The sequence below is a fragment of the Haliotis asinina genome, chromosome 3 (assembly GCF_037392515.1).
Source record: "Haliotis asinina isolate JCU_RB_2024 chromosome 3, JCU_Hal_asi_v2, whole genome shotgun sequence".
NCBI lineage: Eukaryota > Metazoa > Mollusca > Gastropoda > Lepetellida > Haliotidae > Haliotis > Haliotis asinina.
The window spans coordinates 19,709,860-19,727,800 of record NC_090282.1 but is presented as its reverse complement, the minus strand read 5'-3'; the positions used below and the strand labels follow the sequence as shown (position 1 = coordinate 19,727,800).

Genomic DNA, 17,941 nt, shown 5'->3' with positions numbered 1-17,941 from the left:
GTCACCACCACCACGTTTACATCTTTCTATTGGTGAAATATGGATATAAGGTATAATGATGATACTTGAGCGTATTCTGTAAACGCACGTTTCCTCAGGAATATAACTAGACAATAACTACACAATTACTAGATAGTAATAAACAAATTATTTCAAATTAGCGTCAGTCAAAATATGTACTTTAATCTAAGTGCAAATATCTAGCCCGTACCCGCCCCCCATCCCGCCCCCTCATTAAAAGCATTCAATGCTTGGAACATAAATTGTGGCGGTTAAAGAAATTATGAAGTCGATCTATGTACATTACTCCGAATTAAGGTATATCTATGGCGTATATATATTGATTAAATATTTATTCATAAACAACGATTTGTGTGTCATGCAATTATTCATTTAGTGAAGTCTAAAATGTTAATTATTGAATATTGTCCCATCGGAAGTTATCGGATGATAAAGTGAACACTTTTTTCTGGATGGTTTAATCATGATTAAAACTCCTTCTCTATTACAAGTAAAACAAGAGAATATTATAAATTTTTTACTTTAAAAAGCTAATTTTGAATTTTGGATGAAAATGATGCAATGTGGCTGAAATAAAAAGCAAAGAAGTATACATAAACCACCTTTCCATTTAAATATCCAAAAACGTAGAGATGCCAGTTAATTATGTGTGTTCGGATTAATTAAAATGACTATCCTCTACCAGGTGTTAATAGACGGTGTCAGTTAATGTCGGATTAGATTGCTGAAAAGGTTACTCCAAAGGTAAGGGCCGTGTTTTGACAAGGAGTCGGTGAAGCTAATTGTCCCACCCATTCAGGCAGAAGAGCTTAATAAGATTGGATTAAGAAACACGATATGACTCTTCCATCAATACATGCCATATTGTGTGGTGTGATGGTAATTGTTTTAAGAGATTAAACCACTGAATACGGGAATTGATGGGACACAACACCCAACACGTTCCCAATTGATAGAGAATGGGTGACACCAGCGGGTGGCCTGTTGAAGTGACAGGTTTTGGATAAAGCCGATTAACATGTCAAATACGGAATTTATGCCATTTGGATACTGAAGATATCATGACGTTTCGTTTTGATTTTGCAGGTTTGTTTGGTCAGTATCTTTTGTGCCACTGTCCGGTGCTTTTATTGGATGAAGTTCAGCCACGTGGTCCAATGCAGGTGTGAGAACAGAAGGGGAACAGCCCCAGGCGTTTCAGGGAGATACTTGCAAGAACGTAGTGTTTGAATTCATCAGTTTGAGAAGCCGTCGCGTGTTGATCGGAGCTCGTCCCTCTTGGTGTGGAGGTAGCGCCGTAGGCCGGGCTTGTTTACCTAATTTATTCACAAACTCTCGCGACGTGATTGTAGTCCGCAGGACCCAACGCCAATCACACCATACCGTGGAAACCTCTACTTAGAAACAATACAACGAGAATTACACGTTCCTGTGAGTCCTCTGAAGTTAACCAGCGGAAAATTGGAACTTGGACCATCGAGTATCCTCCTGGCTTATGTAATCGAATTTTGGGTGAATTTGACCAGCAGGCTCACGGTGAAAGATTTGACAAGTGCTTCTCGTGGAACTTTAGCCCTGTGCGATAAGCGCGAGCCATCCAAGCGGTGGTAAGAAACGCGTGTATAGCCGGTTAAATAGGTACCTCCACCACGAGAGCCGTTCACGTGAGATCGACTACATAGCGTACAGTAGCCTGTAGCAATCGCTCACAATTGTCTCAGCAGTCAGATCGGACCGGCCCCTACCTCAGAGCAGACAAGCTTCATGATGTGCTAAACTCTATAATATTTGGATATATATATCGTATGAGTGTTGAACAATGCCGTGTTACATAGTGTACACATTCATCATCGTGTTCGTGCTTCAGATAGTCCACGCGTCCTGGTGGTAAGTAGCATATTTGTTCTATTTTATTGTTTGGCATCATAACGACTTCTCTGTGTATGTTATTCGAATATTTTACCATGATCAAAGGTTATGACTCGTAGAGAGTGATCCTTGCCGTCCTCAAGGACTCGTATGCGACTCCTAACCGACACCGCCGTAGGGCCTTTGCCCACAAATTGTAAATTTATGACCAGTTTTAGCTGTTTTTAAGACACACTCGATATTGTCTGACTTTTAGATAGCCCTGAGTATATTTAGTCAACAGCGAACCGAAGACGGTTTAATGTAGCGAAGAGTAACAGATCTCGGGAGCATTGTTAAGAGCGCATACAACAGGGAAACGGGATGAAATATGGCATCTAATTTGTCTCTGTCTTGGGTCGGGAACACGGATCTCGAATCCCGATTCAAGGGTTTGTGGACTCCGATTCAAATATACAACAACTTGCACTGGGGTATGGGCAAGTTTAACTTCCTTTGTGGTTCTCTTTCAGTTTGAAGTAGGTGCGCGGTTTTGCGTTACATAGGAATGTTGACTCTTGAGCTCATATTTGACATGCAGGAAAATATTATCAGTGTGTGGGAGATACATATGCTTTTCTTGCCATGGCACAGCTTTTACGTGTCATGCGTTATATGTACTCGATGACAATATTTGTTAAATCGACGAGACAGTAATCTTCTTTCTCATCATATTTCCGTTCACCTTTGTGATTAGAAGATTAGGAGATTAGAACCAAGTTGATGCTTGTCAATAGCTGTTGACAAGGGCCTTTACTGGCATTTTCACTGAGCACTGGCCAGCAAAGCGTCTTGATTTATTTCGTGTCACGACTCTCGAATTTTATCCGGCGGCGAATACAAAATCAGAAACCGCTCCAGCATGTTACTCGTCTGGTTAACATTTCCCCTTTGTCTGTGTTTGTATTTATCAATAGATATTCGGTCCGCTTGATCATGTACATTTCGACGAACCCTTTAGAATTAGCACATGACTGTTTAAAAGGCTACAAAAGTTTTCTGACATTAGATATAATGTCATTTTTCTGTTTATACTCAAGAATCCTTCAAAATATCACCTGATAGTACATGATAGTATGGTGTATAAATTACATTATTGTTAAACCCAATGGTTCCGTGATAAGCAATATTTTATAAAAATCAGCAACATTTATTTAACAGATGGTAATGAGCTATTTCTAGAAGAAATGGGGAAGGACGTAAAGAAAAGGGCAACATAAAATTTTTAAATTCAAAGTTTGCTTAAAAAACACCACAGAAGTTGCATGCAATGGGAGGTTTTCTTGCTTTTTAATTGTGCAATGCGGAGGGTACAGTTCGACCTGAACATGTGTGCATGTATGTTTGAGCTATCTCTGTCCACGTCTAGAACCTGTTAAATGGGTGTCAGTGTTATTGTATTGAAAGGAAGTAAATGCATTCCTGCATGCATGCATACTTACTTGCACAACACTGACACCAAACAACACCGGGCTGAAATTTGATGCAATTATTTTCTCCATACACACGAAAGAAGAAAACAGTTATCCTTGTGTAACAGAAGGCAAATTTTTCCCAGTTGTAAAAGTTAAAATTAAAATTTAGTTTGTGTGAGTTGAATTTCAATATTTACGTTGATGATATAGTCGGAATCATACTATGGCCCATAGATTATTTATGAATACTGAAAAGGTCATGCTACGTTTGTTTAGCAAATAAAACTGTCTTGCAAGAAGGTGTCATTTGTGTATATACGACAATATGACTTAGTTTCCAATAAATTAATTTTAATTATCGACAGATTTAATGTGTACCTTAAACAGACCGATGAGTTTAATATGTTCAATAATTATGCCATTTTAGTAAGGAACGATATTTTAACGCGGCGAGGACATAGCAATAATGTGAAAACTACATAGTAACTCCGGAGTTAAAATGGAACAACACCGTATCTTATAGGACAACACTGAGTATTATCATGGTTCAGCGTATGATCTAATCATTTCATCCATACGATCTCACGGTCTGTGTACTACATACATTCTGTTTTCAACGAAATTTCTTAATAACACTCAGGTTCTGTAAAGTAATGATATCAAGATAGGTTTTTGAAAAGAGGTTTCTCAACACAAGCGGTTAAATCTTTTGTGTGACTTATGATGGACCCAGGAATTCGAGCAAATATTGCGAGGTAAATGACTTTTTAAGAAGCACACAGACACCTCTCTCCCACACCTCAGACGATGATAGCGGCTGGTGTGAGCGACACTGGGGACACGGCTCTTCCTGTCGGCAGAGTCTGAAATATTGACATATTAAACTCAAATGTTTCACGCGACAAGGGGTATCATTAATGTTTCCTGTCACAATCCTTATTTCATTTACTGTAAGTTGTTATCCATAATGTGCATCCTCTGCCAGGTAGTTATGACTTTGAGTATTTGTTAACGCTAATTTTAAACACGTCGACAGTTTCAGTCATGATATACACTTACTTATATGTGTATGTGGCAGTTTTCAGTGTTGTGGCTTCTAGATAAGTATAATGTAGAAATGTCGGAATTGCCTGAGAATGATAGTACTTTTGGAACCTATGCGGATACAATTTATATAAATTATGATCATGTTAAGAAAAACACTACTGCTGCTGTTGCTAGTACCACTGTGGCTGCATCTACTACTACTACTACTACTACTACTACTACTACTACTACTACTACTACTAACTACGACAGTAGTTAAACATTACACATCATTCTAAGAAAGAAAGAGATCAGATATTAATTCGAAAAATATAAAGTGTTGATTGACCCATACCAAACATACCAGATGCCGCTTGAAAAACTACATTATGAAAGCGATAGTGTGAATTACGTGTATATAAATAAACAAATTACAGTTGTTCAGGGTTTCCATGCATAGTGTACGTGCGGAATACAGGGTGTAACCCAATTCATCCTATTCACGCAAAAGAAAAAGGAAAACCGCGATAGAGGTTGGACTGAAAAACACCCCATCTTATCACCAGCATTTCGTCGTAGCTCGCTGTCAGTGAGAGAGGACAAATATTTATTATTGCTTCCAGATCGTGATATGTCGTACAAATAAACACAACCGACATCTATTTCACACATTTCAAGAGTGATACGGCAATGGATTATTAAATCTGAATTATCCATGATGTTGGCACGTGAAGACAAAGCCATGAACGGAACGTTGCTGGGCTTATTGGCAATTCCCATTCATCTTGTTTCGTGATACTGTTGGAGAGAAGGGGATTAAATGACATGCTCCTGGAATTCAAATTTTAAACGACAAATTGTGTTAATGATTTTGTGTGATTCATATTGAAGTGCCATTATTCTATGGATCATGTTCACTTGTGTTGACCTTTGCCGTCCCTCTGGTGAGAAAGTTCTCCCAAGGAAAGGATTTAATGTCTGAATTCCAATCAGAAAGCTGTATCCTTTGATGCACCACACCATATCCCTATATCTGTGACTCTACAAACACCGCGAGGCGAGACGCTGCCAATTTACTTGTATTAATGTCCAGAGAATCGCATTAAGAAGTTAAGTAAAGACATGCCTTTCTTAGGGTTCCCATCCAACCCAAAGCTTTTAGTATTGACCATTGCTCATACTGTACGCAAATGATTAAGGTTTTCACACGGTAGGCAAACGACGGAGGAAGCTGATGGTTTGTTTCGATAGGGCTCTTTTAACGCAAGTGTTTAGACGCTTTAACTGTGACCTAACTTTCAGGGGATAAATTTGCGCCTTTTATCAGAGAAACTCTCGTTTTTGCGCCGCATCTGATCGAACTCTGTGCCCTAGCCTTATACGCATAGCACGTTTGAACATTCCACGTGTCAAAAGGAATTGTCTTTAGTTGCTCTCCCTGAAACTCCAAAACTACACTTTTCACACTGTGTTTCCTAGAGAGCTTTGCTCCAGGAAAAAACAACTTTAAAGGCCCCATCAAAGACTCCCATTTCCCTAGCTCCCAGGCATATTTGTACTTCAAATAACCAGCCAAAAATCGGTTTTGAACTCGATCTAAACCTTTCAAATGTGCTTGAAATGAAAATGTTAGTCACTGATTCCACGTGACAGGACAGGTCATGGGATGTTACCAAACTGAAATGGCGCTTTTCTTGTTTGCTTCACCATTTTGATGTTTTTGCAGAATGCCCTGTTGATTTAATTTTCCCGTCATTTTGTAATATATTCTTTTACATTTGTTACATTGCCATATTTTACATCACTGCAAAATAATGTCTGTTTCGCCACATTTTTCACAAAAAGAGACATAGTGAAATCTTATTTTAAGTTCACCTCGGTGCTTTTTTAAACTAAACTTACAGCCAAGGAGCGGATACCATGCAGAAATAATAACTGAGCGCATGTCTTAGCCAGCCTTAGTTCAGCTTAAATTGCTCCTCTACCGATGTGCAATGAAAGCTGATCAAGAGAGCAGCACTTCATCATGAGACTAACACTGATTTCAATTAGGGGATAATTCTACTGCTATCTGGATGCATGTTTATAAAAACGACATCAAACAGCTGGGAGATGAGCTGATATAGTTGAAAGTGAGCATGCAAACGGCATCTAGTTTATTGATCTTGCGAGATGCCTGGATAGCGATGCCAAATTCGTTTCAGAATTTTGCCGTTCGTTCACCATACTGTTTACGAATGTTCTACAAACTTCTAACAAGCAGTCATTTGAAACCTGTAAGCCGGTCTTCCTTTTGCGAATAAAGTGAATTTACCGTTTGTCCAATTTTCGTAACTCCCCGGTAATAAAGATAGTATCTTTTAGACTCCAACACCAAAACACATAAATTTGTTTTTGACATTTTCAAAAGTTAGGATAAGAAGGTTCCCCAGTTTCGTTTGTTCTCTGCCTAAGGGAGACACTAAAATTGGTTTGTCCCTTAGTGTTAATACTACTGGATAGTATCGTGTTCCCATCTACCCATTCTTGCAAAGACTCTGATAATTTTTACAACTTTATGGATTTGGACTTGTGTTGGTTGAATCATCTGATGCAAGACCACTGAGTGACATTTCCTTTTTGCTTGAAAATCCTGAGCTTAGAAGCAGTATTAGGCAGATGAGCCGATGATAGGGTGAGGAATATTTCCTCCGCCTAACATCCTGCTTCGTATGCTGTTGTGTTCCTAACACAGGTGTTCGTTTCTTCAATGAGTCTTGCAGCCAACAAACAAAACAGACATACACTTATCCAAGATTACAGAATATCCGTGAAATACGAAGGTCTGGGCAATGATCTGATATTTCAGTGCGACAGACATCTTGCCTTGGGCATGATAACGTAATACGTCTTATGTACCTGTTTGGAAAGTAACCATGCAATTAGTACCTACCCGTGGATGGTACAATTTCTTCAATTATGGATTGCGTCACACCTGCTTTGATGTGTTTAGTGGCGGTGATCCCGGTGATGTGGAGCTCTTTTTGGATCATTGTTCACCCTCGGCCATCTGTCATGTCTGGGGATACAAAAGCCGGCACGATTGGGATTTTCAACAGGGATTCTTTCAAGCACTTGCTAGTCTTTATTCAAAGTTGTAGAGCCTGTGTGTTGTCTAGTATATTATAAACACCTGTCATTGTGCTTCAAGTAAAATAATCTGTTTTGTATTTTATGGTATTTCCTTCTTCAGTATTTTATCTCCAGTCTTTGTTGTCGGTATAGGTCCTATATCTTACACATGACATAACAAGAATGTTTGGAATATGTAGTGTGATAGCCTATGACATATGCTACTCACATTAGTGCTTAATAAGCACGGAATTCAATTCTCCACACCGTCATTTCTCTTTCACATCATGAGATTACCTGACAATGTTACTTTCCTCTACTGTTATTGTGAGTAATTTATTATGATGTCAAGATAAAACATAAATTAATATAGTTTCCCTCGTGTCAAACTCTAATATCACTTCTTTCTCTTGCAAAACATTACTCAGGTCCCATGAAACACACTGGTGTTGCACAATGCAGCTACTGTCTAAAGCTATTATTTCCTATTCATGACACCCACACTGTTTGTATCTACACACACGCTGATAAGGGTTTCGGCAACACTTATGATAAACCACAAGCTATGTTTCATATGAATGCTGAAATTGTTTAAGAACATCAAGAGGGAAGAAGTCATTATGGAATTTTGTCTGATTCTTTTATAACCTCTTATAAAAGAAAGAACGCCATCACTTCTTATGGCACATGTTGCTCAAGCAGTGCATCCTGCTGTCATTGCAACATCGTCTACAACCGGAGGAAAAGACATCTGTACAGACAACGCGTCATGCCAGATTTGAGATCCGACATTTCCTGGTTAAACATCCCTGTAACAGTGCATCAGTATTTACGGACGCCATGTTGCATATGCTGTCTAAACAACACTTCCTGCAGAAGATATGGCTCCATGCTGCTGCATGCCCTTTGAGGTATAGGTCGAGAAGGGAAACGGAAGAGATGATTGTTCATCAACTGTGTTGTGTGACTGATGTGTGGATAATTATTTTTTCTGTCTTCTTCTGGATGTTATGTTTGTATTCGAGTCTGAAATTTCACCTGATTGTCTCGATTACGTTTACTTCTTCGCACTTGGAACATTTATAACTGGATATATCCCGCCAAAATCATCTGTGCGTGATTGATATCACACTTTTCTTGTCTCTCCTCTTAGCACGATCGGTGTTATGGAAGTATCAATGTAGACAACTGTAACCGCCACACATTTTAACTTATACAAAGAGTTTATTTGTAATCAAACACCAACAGCCACCCACGATGTTTACCACATCCTCGCCAGCAATTATTTTCTACGTCCTCGTTTTGACATTTGAGGATACTCTTTACATTTGTTTATGTTTGAATGTTGTAAGAATTATTTAATTGTTATGGTCATGTGATGGTCGTGATGTTAAATGTGATGATAATTGCAATGATGATGATGAGGTGGGTGATGGGGTAGAGGTGATGATGATGATGATGATGATGATGATGATGATGATGATGATGAACGTTCCACGAACAAATGCATTACTTTATATATACTCAGTATCATGGAGTGCATATTGTTTTCAACATTATATTTGGATAACAATATTTTCATTCCGTAATACATGAGCACATGTATGCACATCCCCGGAAATTCTACATTCATGAATACATGCCTTCATGTATATTTGCCTGTCTCATACAGTGAGGATCTGAGGATGTCCCAAGACGTGTAAAGCATGACATATATGGCCGTTCCAAGACTTCACCAGCGGTCACAACGTCAAAACACCCATAAACATGAAATAGGTCTGATAAAAACTGTCCACAGTCATCAGGTCAGTCTCTGTGTGTGTACAGTTGGCCATTTTTATTGCTGTATGTGTTACCGCAGGGTAACTAAAATAAAAAGAACACGAACCCTATTAGCAACCATGTGGCAAGGATTAATGGCGGCTCCCCTAGGCGATGTAACCTTTTGAACATCGAGAGCTATGATCGTGTTAATCGAGAACAAAACTGTGATGTGTTTTTCTTATTTCGTGAGTGTCATGATATCCGCCTGCGAGCAAGCAATCAAAAACTAAAAAATACTTTGCTCTACTGCTTTTTGTGGTTATTGTTAATCATTTCTGAGGCTGAAGAATTTTTGAAGTATAGTGGAAGAGGCAGCTACTGTAACTGGAGAACCAGTGTGTTATAACATCTGTCTGATGATAGTCTGGTTTTGAGTTGCTGTTGTAGTTTCAGCAATGGAGCAGAAGAAACTACCCATAATGCATCAGGATCAGTCAGTGGTATATAGTATCCAGTTAGTAGTCATTGTACTAGCAGTAGCAATATTATTATTAAAAGTAACACCCGTGGGAGTGGTAACAATGGTTGTAGAGACAGAAGTCTGTCATACAGGATCTGAAACAGATGTTCCAAGAAAGCCCATGCAAGTCTAGAACATGTGATAAATGTGGATCTTCACAGTCTAGAAAAATGTAGAAAGTCTAGTGTTCATTATATATTATGGTTATCTTTAAGACATTTGTTTCAGCAAGATATGATCCATTTAAGAATTAGTCTACACAAGTAGTTCTGTTGGTAGTTGTTCATGTAGCATCAGCTGCAGCAGTACCGACGCAGCACCTCTTATTGTGTATTGGTGGTAATAGTGACTAGTAGGTGGAAATCAGTGCAATAAAGTGTCCACCTGCGGGCAATGAAATTACTTTACAAATTAAATAAACTCTCCTCGCACTACTCACAACTGCTTGCATACTACTCTCTTGTATACAAATATTGTATTGATTTAGGTGGGTTCTTCTTTCCAATAGCAACGCACAAAAAGCATAAATCTTCATTAAGAAAACTCCGTGGGTGCACAGGGAGTAACTAGATTTAAGAGATGTCAGAACAGACCCATATTTACATTGCAAAAGAGAGTTCTTGTTTGTCTTTTTACGGTTCAAGGTAAATCCCCGGTGGCAGTTATCTATAAGTAGGGTGCTGAACGATGAAGTAGCCCAGCACTTGAATGAGATATGCCTTAACTGTTATTATCGGTTAATAAACAGGCCATAGCCACTGGTCAGAGAGTATGGCACGTGACCTCAAATACTGTTGTTACCATAGGATATATTTGTTTAATTTTATGCATTAAACGCCAGTGGTTTCCAGGCGAACACTTGTATGTACTTCACGTGACATGTTTTGGTGAAGTATTTCAATACGTTACTACGTTTTGGGGCATTTGTATCAAACAGGTATTTGTTAACCTTACGTTTCATATTATGTACAGGCAAGAACGCAGGTTATACCTGCTTCATAAGATATGGAGCGCTGCGTGACCCAAGTGTTGAGAGGTTAAGCCTAGGGTGTAGGAGCTTTGATCACTGTCTTACCATACCTTTGTTTAGCCCTTCCCTCACCCGAGATCACCCCATGACGTCATGACAAGAGCTGCTATATCATGAATCACTCGACATGACTGAACGAGCTACCTGCGCCTCTTTTCACAAGGCACTAAGGTGATCGTAAGTCACTAGGGTAACTTTAGGACAATGTTAAAGAATGAGAGTTAAGGTTAACCTTAGGAAAAGGTTGCTTCGTGAAAAGAGACCAAGTTGTGATCATTACGTATCGGTCACATAGGATGCACTTGAGCTAATACGTCAAGCAAAACAAAAATGTGCCTTAAAGTGTAAGTAGCTGCAAATTACACGTTTTAAATGCACGACGTCAGTGTCAGAGAATGACCAGTCACGAAGTTCCATCGAAAAAGATTCAGTTGGACGTAGAAAGCCGTGTAGTTGAGAATGAACGGATCGGAGAATAACATATTGTTTTGTGTAGTGTATGATATTTTAATGTAGTAGTCATTAGATGCATAAAATAGTACGTATCAAGAAATGTAAAAGTCTTATACTTGATAGTGCTATAGCGCCGCTAATAGCTGTGTTATTAGCTTTGTTTTACTTACATATTTTCATCACGTGTTACATGCTGCTCAGTAAGAGTAGAATTACGCATACAAACGCATGACAATTCATAGTCAACGCACTGTCATTAAGAAACAGTACAATTGACATGGCAGATTGTGAACATTTCCTACCATGTGTATATATGCTGAATAGATTTTTCAAAGTAAACATATGTTTTCATAATATCAATTAAAAAGTACATGCTGAATAGGTTTTTCAAAATAAACAAATGTTTTTTTTTATAATATCAATTATTAAAGACTAGTCATGTAAATGTATATGTGTACAGATGGACTTATCCTAGAGCTCATCTTAAATAATGTATAAAAACGTCTTAAAACTCAGCACTAGAGAATAACCAGTCTCCATTTTCCACCCAAACAGAAATACGTGTATTTGATGGGAAACGCGATTATACGTTCTACATATTTATACACGCTGTGCATCCACTTTCCTGTTTCCCTTAACAGCGATCGCATGGAATTTGCCCACAAATTCAGCAGCTATCCAAATATAACTTACAAACATGTACAATCACTGGAATAAAAATATACCAAGCTATTTCTATAACAAATGCAGATAGGTCTTCGTTGTTCATGAATAGAAATGAAATGTCTGTCATGGTGATGTTCATCCTTCTATTTTCATTCGCCATGCTATCTGTTTAGTTTATCGGGGGTAAATACTCCCAGATATCGATGTAAACACTCTCAGGCAGTGTGGGTCAATGTGGTCACTGTTGGGAACTTGTATATACACCTCACAGCGGCTATATACACTCTCAACTTCATTAAGTGCGCTCGGCGCTGAAGAGAGCGTAAAAACTCTGATAACGGTAATTACTCATAAGCGTTTGTTTAAACTGCAAATATTAAACCTCTTAGAAGAATTAAGGTTTTCGACGAGGTTTGTGTGAACATCTGGTTGAAATAGATAATTTGAGAGCAATTCTAGCTACTGAATTTGATTAGTTTGAACCCCATGTCGTGGTTCGTTTAATATATGGCAGCTTGGTTTATGAGTCGTGTCACAGTCGCAGTACATGTATACCAAATCAAACATATTCATTTTTACGATTCTAGAAAATATGTTTATGTCGATTTATTTTGGGAGGTATTTAGAAGACAGCCAATGACACTATTCACATGTTTCACATGTTTCACATTATACAGTACACCTTTTAACAGAAATAATAATTAGTATAATAATGATAATGAATAACACGATACGGACTGTGATTAACAGGTAGGTTTGATATGGCTATCGGAATGAAAATGTATCCTGGCTTAACAGCGCCTATCAAAATAAGTGCCTCTTGATACTGGCTTGAGTGCTCTTCAGCTGCGGCTGTGCTTGACGTCAACCATGGCACCATTGAAACCAGGCTAACGTCTTTGTCCACTCATCTGACTAGTCACTGATCTTCAGCTTTCGGGTCGTTTCAAAACTAATATACGGAATTATTCAATCTTAAATAAAGAACTAAGGTAGACAGAAACGTACGTGTATTTTGTACGTGTAAGTGAGTGATAGGGTTTGGTTTAATGTCGTTGTGATTGGTATTTCAGCTTAATGTAAGACAGGTCTTTGGTGACTATGACACTGAGGTATGACTTTAGTTCAACTAGGATCCTAACTGGTGTTCCGGGGTCACAGCCTGAATCACATTACTTTCCCCATTACATTCCCTGCTGCCAAACCCTTCCTGCAATACTTGAATCCTAAAGTCTAGATTTCCCCAGCCCAAATCTCCAAATTCACTAAGTTCCTTTTCAATTGAAATGGGTTTATTTGTTTCTCTCAATATTGTGTATATTCTGCGACTAGGCGTTATTCTAGGATCTGAAGTACCTAGGAACGGAAATCTGCGAGTAATTTGTGTCCCCCTAGAAAACAGGGACACTTATAGTCCAGCCAAACATGAAGGAACATAACATTTTTGTGAAGGCTGTAGTATGTTAGCAACTGTTGGCATGGCATGGTCGACAGGAATGGTTTTGAGATCTCCCCCTTGTCATACCTCAGGGTAGGAACTACTCTCCCGGACGTCACGGCAGGTGTCTGGGGGAACGGCCATTGTTCCCTGGACATAGTCTTTACACTTTAACCAGCCCGAATAGATTGAAAACTTGCCTTCCCAACGGTGTCAAATACCACCAGCTCTATCACTTACGTTCTTGTGAATTTTGAAAGACTGTGAATATTGGGTTCATACTATCTAAACATCCATACCCTAGAGTTCTGTACAGCGCTGCCCCTGCCCCTGCCCCCGTACACAATACCCTCACAGATGGAGGGAAAGAATTCAATTACATGCTAATACGTACAAAATCGGGCGTTACATCGTCGGGCGTACACAGAGACGCAAGGTAAATACACCTTGTACATCCCACCTGTGGAGTATAGTGAAACGCTTTCCTATTATCACCAAATTACAGAATTGCTCATTCCCCAGTATCAATATATCATATATTTTCCTGTTTTTCATTCACAAGCACTCTGTTAGAAGGGCATTGTAAAGTCGAAACTGATGTTTGTACATAATCGCACATGCATGGCCCTTCTTACCTTTTTGCTTGCAGAGGATTTACGGAACAATCAGCAATTTTCACTTCACAATACCATCCGACAGGTAATATCCGTATGGGTTAATTTGACAGAGCCGTCACTCGTACACTTATGCATGCACACTGTTTGAAACTTGAATGCCACAGTAGGAGACATGCCTTGCAATACTTCCAACAGCTCATGTTTGTTGTGGTATTTTACAGCTTGTACTGAACCATTTGAGTTAATTCTAAACCAAATATTTAATTATCATATGCAAGATAATATACGAATACATTTCCTAAAGAAATGAAAATTTATCGCAAAACGAAACTTTAAGTGACAATCTAATCACTGGTTGCTACAAAGCATCAATTGGAGCTTTGGAGTGTGAGCAGAGCCATCACAGCACTGTGTGTGTATAGCCAAAGCTCCGGTGTTAAGTGAAGAAGCGGAGCCTTCGTACTCAGGTCAGATATACATAGCTTTATATAGGCAGTGAAAATGGAAAGGAATTTTTGCTTTCCAAATATTTCAATTCATACAGAGCTTATTGTGAGAGATTCATCGGAATGCCCGTTTGTTTGAAAAGACATATTACATTCTGTGTGTGTTTTATACAGAGCAATGTATTAGCTTTGCCGTTATGGACATTTCTGTGAATGGCATTTAGAAGTGCTACATATATGGAAGAGTGTTTTATGTATGTACATTTCTTTATTATGAGGCACACAACGCTTCAGAGTATATCCTTATTTTTTCCTGTATTCAGCTGATGCAGGAGTAAGGATATACTAAGAAAACGCTGTGTTCCTCATAGTATAGAAATTGACGTCCATAAAACCTCTCTTCCGTACGTCCTGGGCATGTGTCGATGACATGTGTCGAAGAAGAAAAGACAGCACGATTTGCTTTTAATTAGCATTAGACTGCAAAAACTAAACAAGGTTCTGTTTTACGAGAATAGGTACAGGCCAATTATATAGTTATGAAGATATGCAAAGTCTTGTCTCTGTATCTGACACGGCGACATGATATGTCTACCATGCGGAACTCTCATCAGTAAGTCTATGCTTTGGATATGTGGAATTGGAAACAAGTATGTTTGGCAGGTGTTAGAATCTGTGGTATGGCAATAACGAAACAGTGTTAATTCGGCACACAGGCGATACAACATGGCTTTCGGTTCACGTGACGAGTGGAACAATGGCGGAGTGCCACACAGTGAGAGAAATCTGCCGTAAAACAATGCCGATACGAACCGGAAAGGAAAATGAACTTGAACTAGAATTCGCTGTACGGAAAGATAGCAGAAGCAATTTATCACCTCAACGTGCCAACGTGAAAGGAGAGTACCTCACGGGAGATAACTCTAAATGATTTTGACACTAATTTGACAACAGATGAAAACGCAATACCCATGACGTAAACCCAGACGTTCAAGTCACGTGACGTGACTGGGTAACGATCTTCGAGGTGTTAAGATTGTTCCCTTACAGTGTGGCGTTAGCAGTTCAAGGATTCTAAACCAAATTACTCATGGCAACAACGGTGTGTTTTAATTAACTTGACGCAATTAAGACATCTCTAACATGTTTTCAGCCCAGCGTAGTAACATTTCTGTTTTGGGAGCTAGGAAGATGAGTGGTTTCGACATGCCGTGTTTTATTTTTATTATGGCTATGCAGAACGATGTGTATCTGTGGTTTTTCGCCATGTATGGGTGGCTCAGTTGCGTATATTCGTTGCGCAGAGTGTCGATTTTGACCAAGGATCCGATCTGCTCAACGTGGGCTCCACTACCGGATTTGTCCATTCATGTATTATTCGTTTCTGTTTCCCCATGTCTGTGCTGGTATGTTAGTAAATGGTAGTAAATGGCATCCTCCGTCCCGTCAGGAGCCCCCGTGTGGAGCTGACACCCTGTACACAATCACGAACAAAATATGAAAGACCGGACTAGCACCCAAAATGGTTGCCATGTGGTCAGAGCAATCGTTCGTCACACCAGAATGAGGTTCGATTCCATTATTACAGTGTGTGATACCCATATCTACAATCTCCTTTGTTATGTGACTTGAATTGTTAAATACGGTATAAAACAATAAACACTCACTTTATCCCTGTCATGTTATTGCAGTACTGGTAACTTTACAACTAACGTCCATGATATACCTTGGGTGTATATACTCTTCAAAAAAGTGTAGAGGAACCTGAACTTTGAAGTCTGGTGGAATGAAAACGTATTGAAGAACGTTACAATGACATTCATTTTGTGTATGCAGCATCATTTCTCGTTATAACCACACGCAACACAATGCATGGGAAGCACGTGCACAACATGGGAGCCTCCTACACGTGCATGGAGGGTCATTATGAAGCTTGACTGTTTTCAGGCAGGTGAATAAATCACTGTAGACCATATTTTCCGATAATTTCTTGCATCTGAGCATGGTCATGGTTTTCAGGGTCAGATCACACACTAATGTAACCCTGATAGTTTCATGCCGTGCTCCAGTCAACTGACATGGGAGGTAACTGAACGAATAGCTTTGCTTTGAATGAAATCTATGTGGTAATGCATTCTCAAAACATCCATTATTATTGTATCAACATTGATTCAATCGCATATATCTCCCAATTTCGACAATCGTACATTGAAAGTACAGTTCCCCGTTTTTTGAAGAGTATACTTCTGTCACAGTTCTGCATGATACGTATTCACATGTGTTTTTCTCTGTTACTGTTCTTGGATATACGAACATCGCATTGTGTTATTTACGTGAACGAAATTGTACCAAGAAATGGTATTTATGTGACCTTTCTTGTTACAGTAAATAGAATATAAGGTCCAGTATTATACCTTACTTATGCCGTGATGAAGAACCATTGGTATATGCAATCTGTGTTGTAGTTTTTGATGCTTTTTGTGATTGTTAATTACCGTTGGACGTCCCTGATTTGTGATGTGTCTCGTGAGGTATGACGTGATTTAGTCGGCTGTATACAGGCTGACAAACATCTGCCCCGATAATGCCTTCACCTATTCTCGTCCTGTTATCTGCTCTTTCATTATTACCCTTACCAGTGGTACAATGTAATTAATTGTGTGGCACATACTTCGCAGAGACTCTCCAACCGGACTATTTTTCTTCAATCGGAGCTTTCATATCGAGTTTCTACATGCGTGGCATCCGATATTCTCCGAGTGATCTTTCGCAAAAGCCCGTCATAAAAGTTTTCAAATGCATGCGACTGTGTATATTGTAGAGCTTAAGTTTATAGGATTCTTGTATGAGGAATGCGTCTTAATGTCACAATGAAACTGTAGCACCACCATCCATGCCGCTGTGATTAGATCTTCGTGATTATGTCAGAAAGAAACACAGACCATTTCGCCAAATTGTCTAGCCTTCAATTACAGCGGTCTCTCATGGCTGTGTTATCTTCCTGCTTGCCTACACCTGCAGTTACCATAACGACCCTCCTATCCAATTAGCTCACCTATAGTTTTACGCTTTACGCTGTTCAGAGGAGTCAATGATGATTTAATTGGTAATGCTAAATTTTAACACAGTGTTTTACTACCGTTAGTAGATTTACAATTGATTAATTAGCCCTGTCTATCTGTTTTGATGTTTTAGATCGCTATGGGACTTAGAGTTTATGGGATGCGTGCACTTCGTGATGTGGTTAGAATATAATTAGTAGAGTTACCGATAAGCCCAATGACACTGGAAATTATGTCCTGTCCTCCGAGCATGCGTGAGTGAGAGCATCATTATAACAGTTCGATGGACGGTAGCTGGCCAGATGTGGCAGGATGAACCTTTTAGACTACGGTGACACAATCAGTAGGTCAGATATGCTTATGGAACCATCTACCAGTTAGTGAGTGACCTACGATTAGAGCCACTTTGGACAACGGAGAGTCCACTCACAGCTTAAGCTGAAGCCTCAATAGCTGGCTTGCCG

General features: G+C 39.2%; 1 protein-coding gene across 1 annotated transcript in view; it reads left to right on the top strand.

Annotated features, from left to right (window-relative positions):
* Positions 1 to 1,177: 1,177 nt before the first annotated feature.
* LOC137277621 (protein Wnt-4-like) overlaps positions 1,178 to 17,941 on the top strand; it is a 34,437-nt gene continuing 17,673 nt past the window's right edge. The window contains exon 1 of the mRNA XM_067809437.1: positions 1,178 to 1,908. Within this exon, the coding sequence (XP_067665538.1) occupies positions 1,841 to 1,908 (68 nt within the window). The 5' untranslated portion in view covers positions 1,178 to 1,840. The remainder of the gene's footprint in view (positions 1,909 to 17,941) is intronic.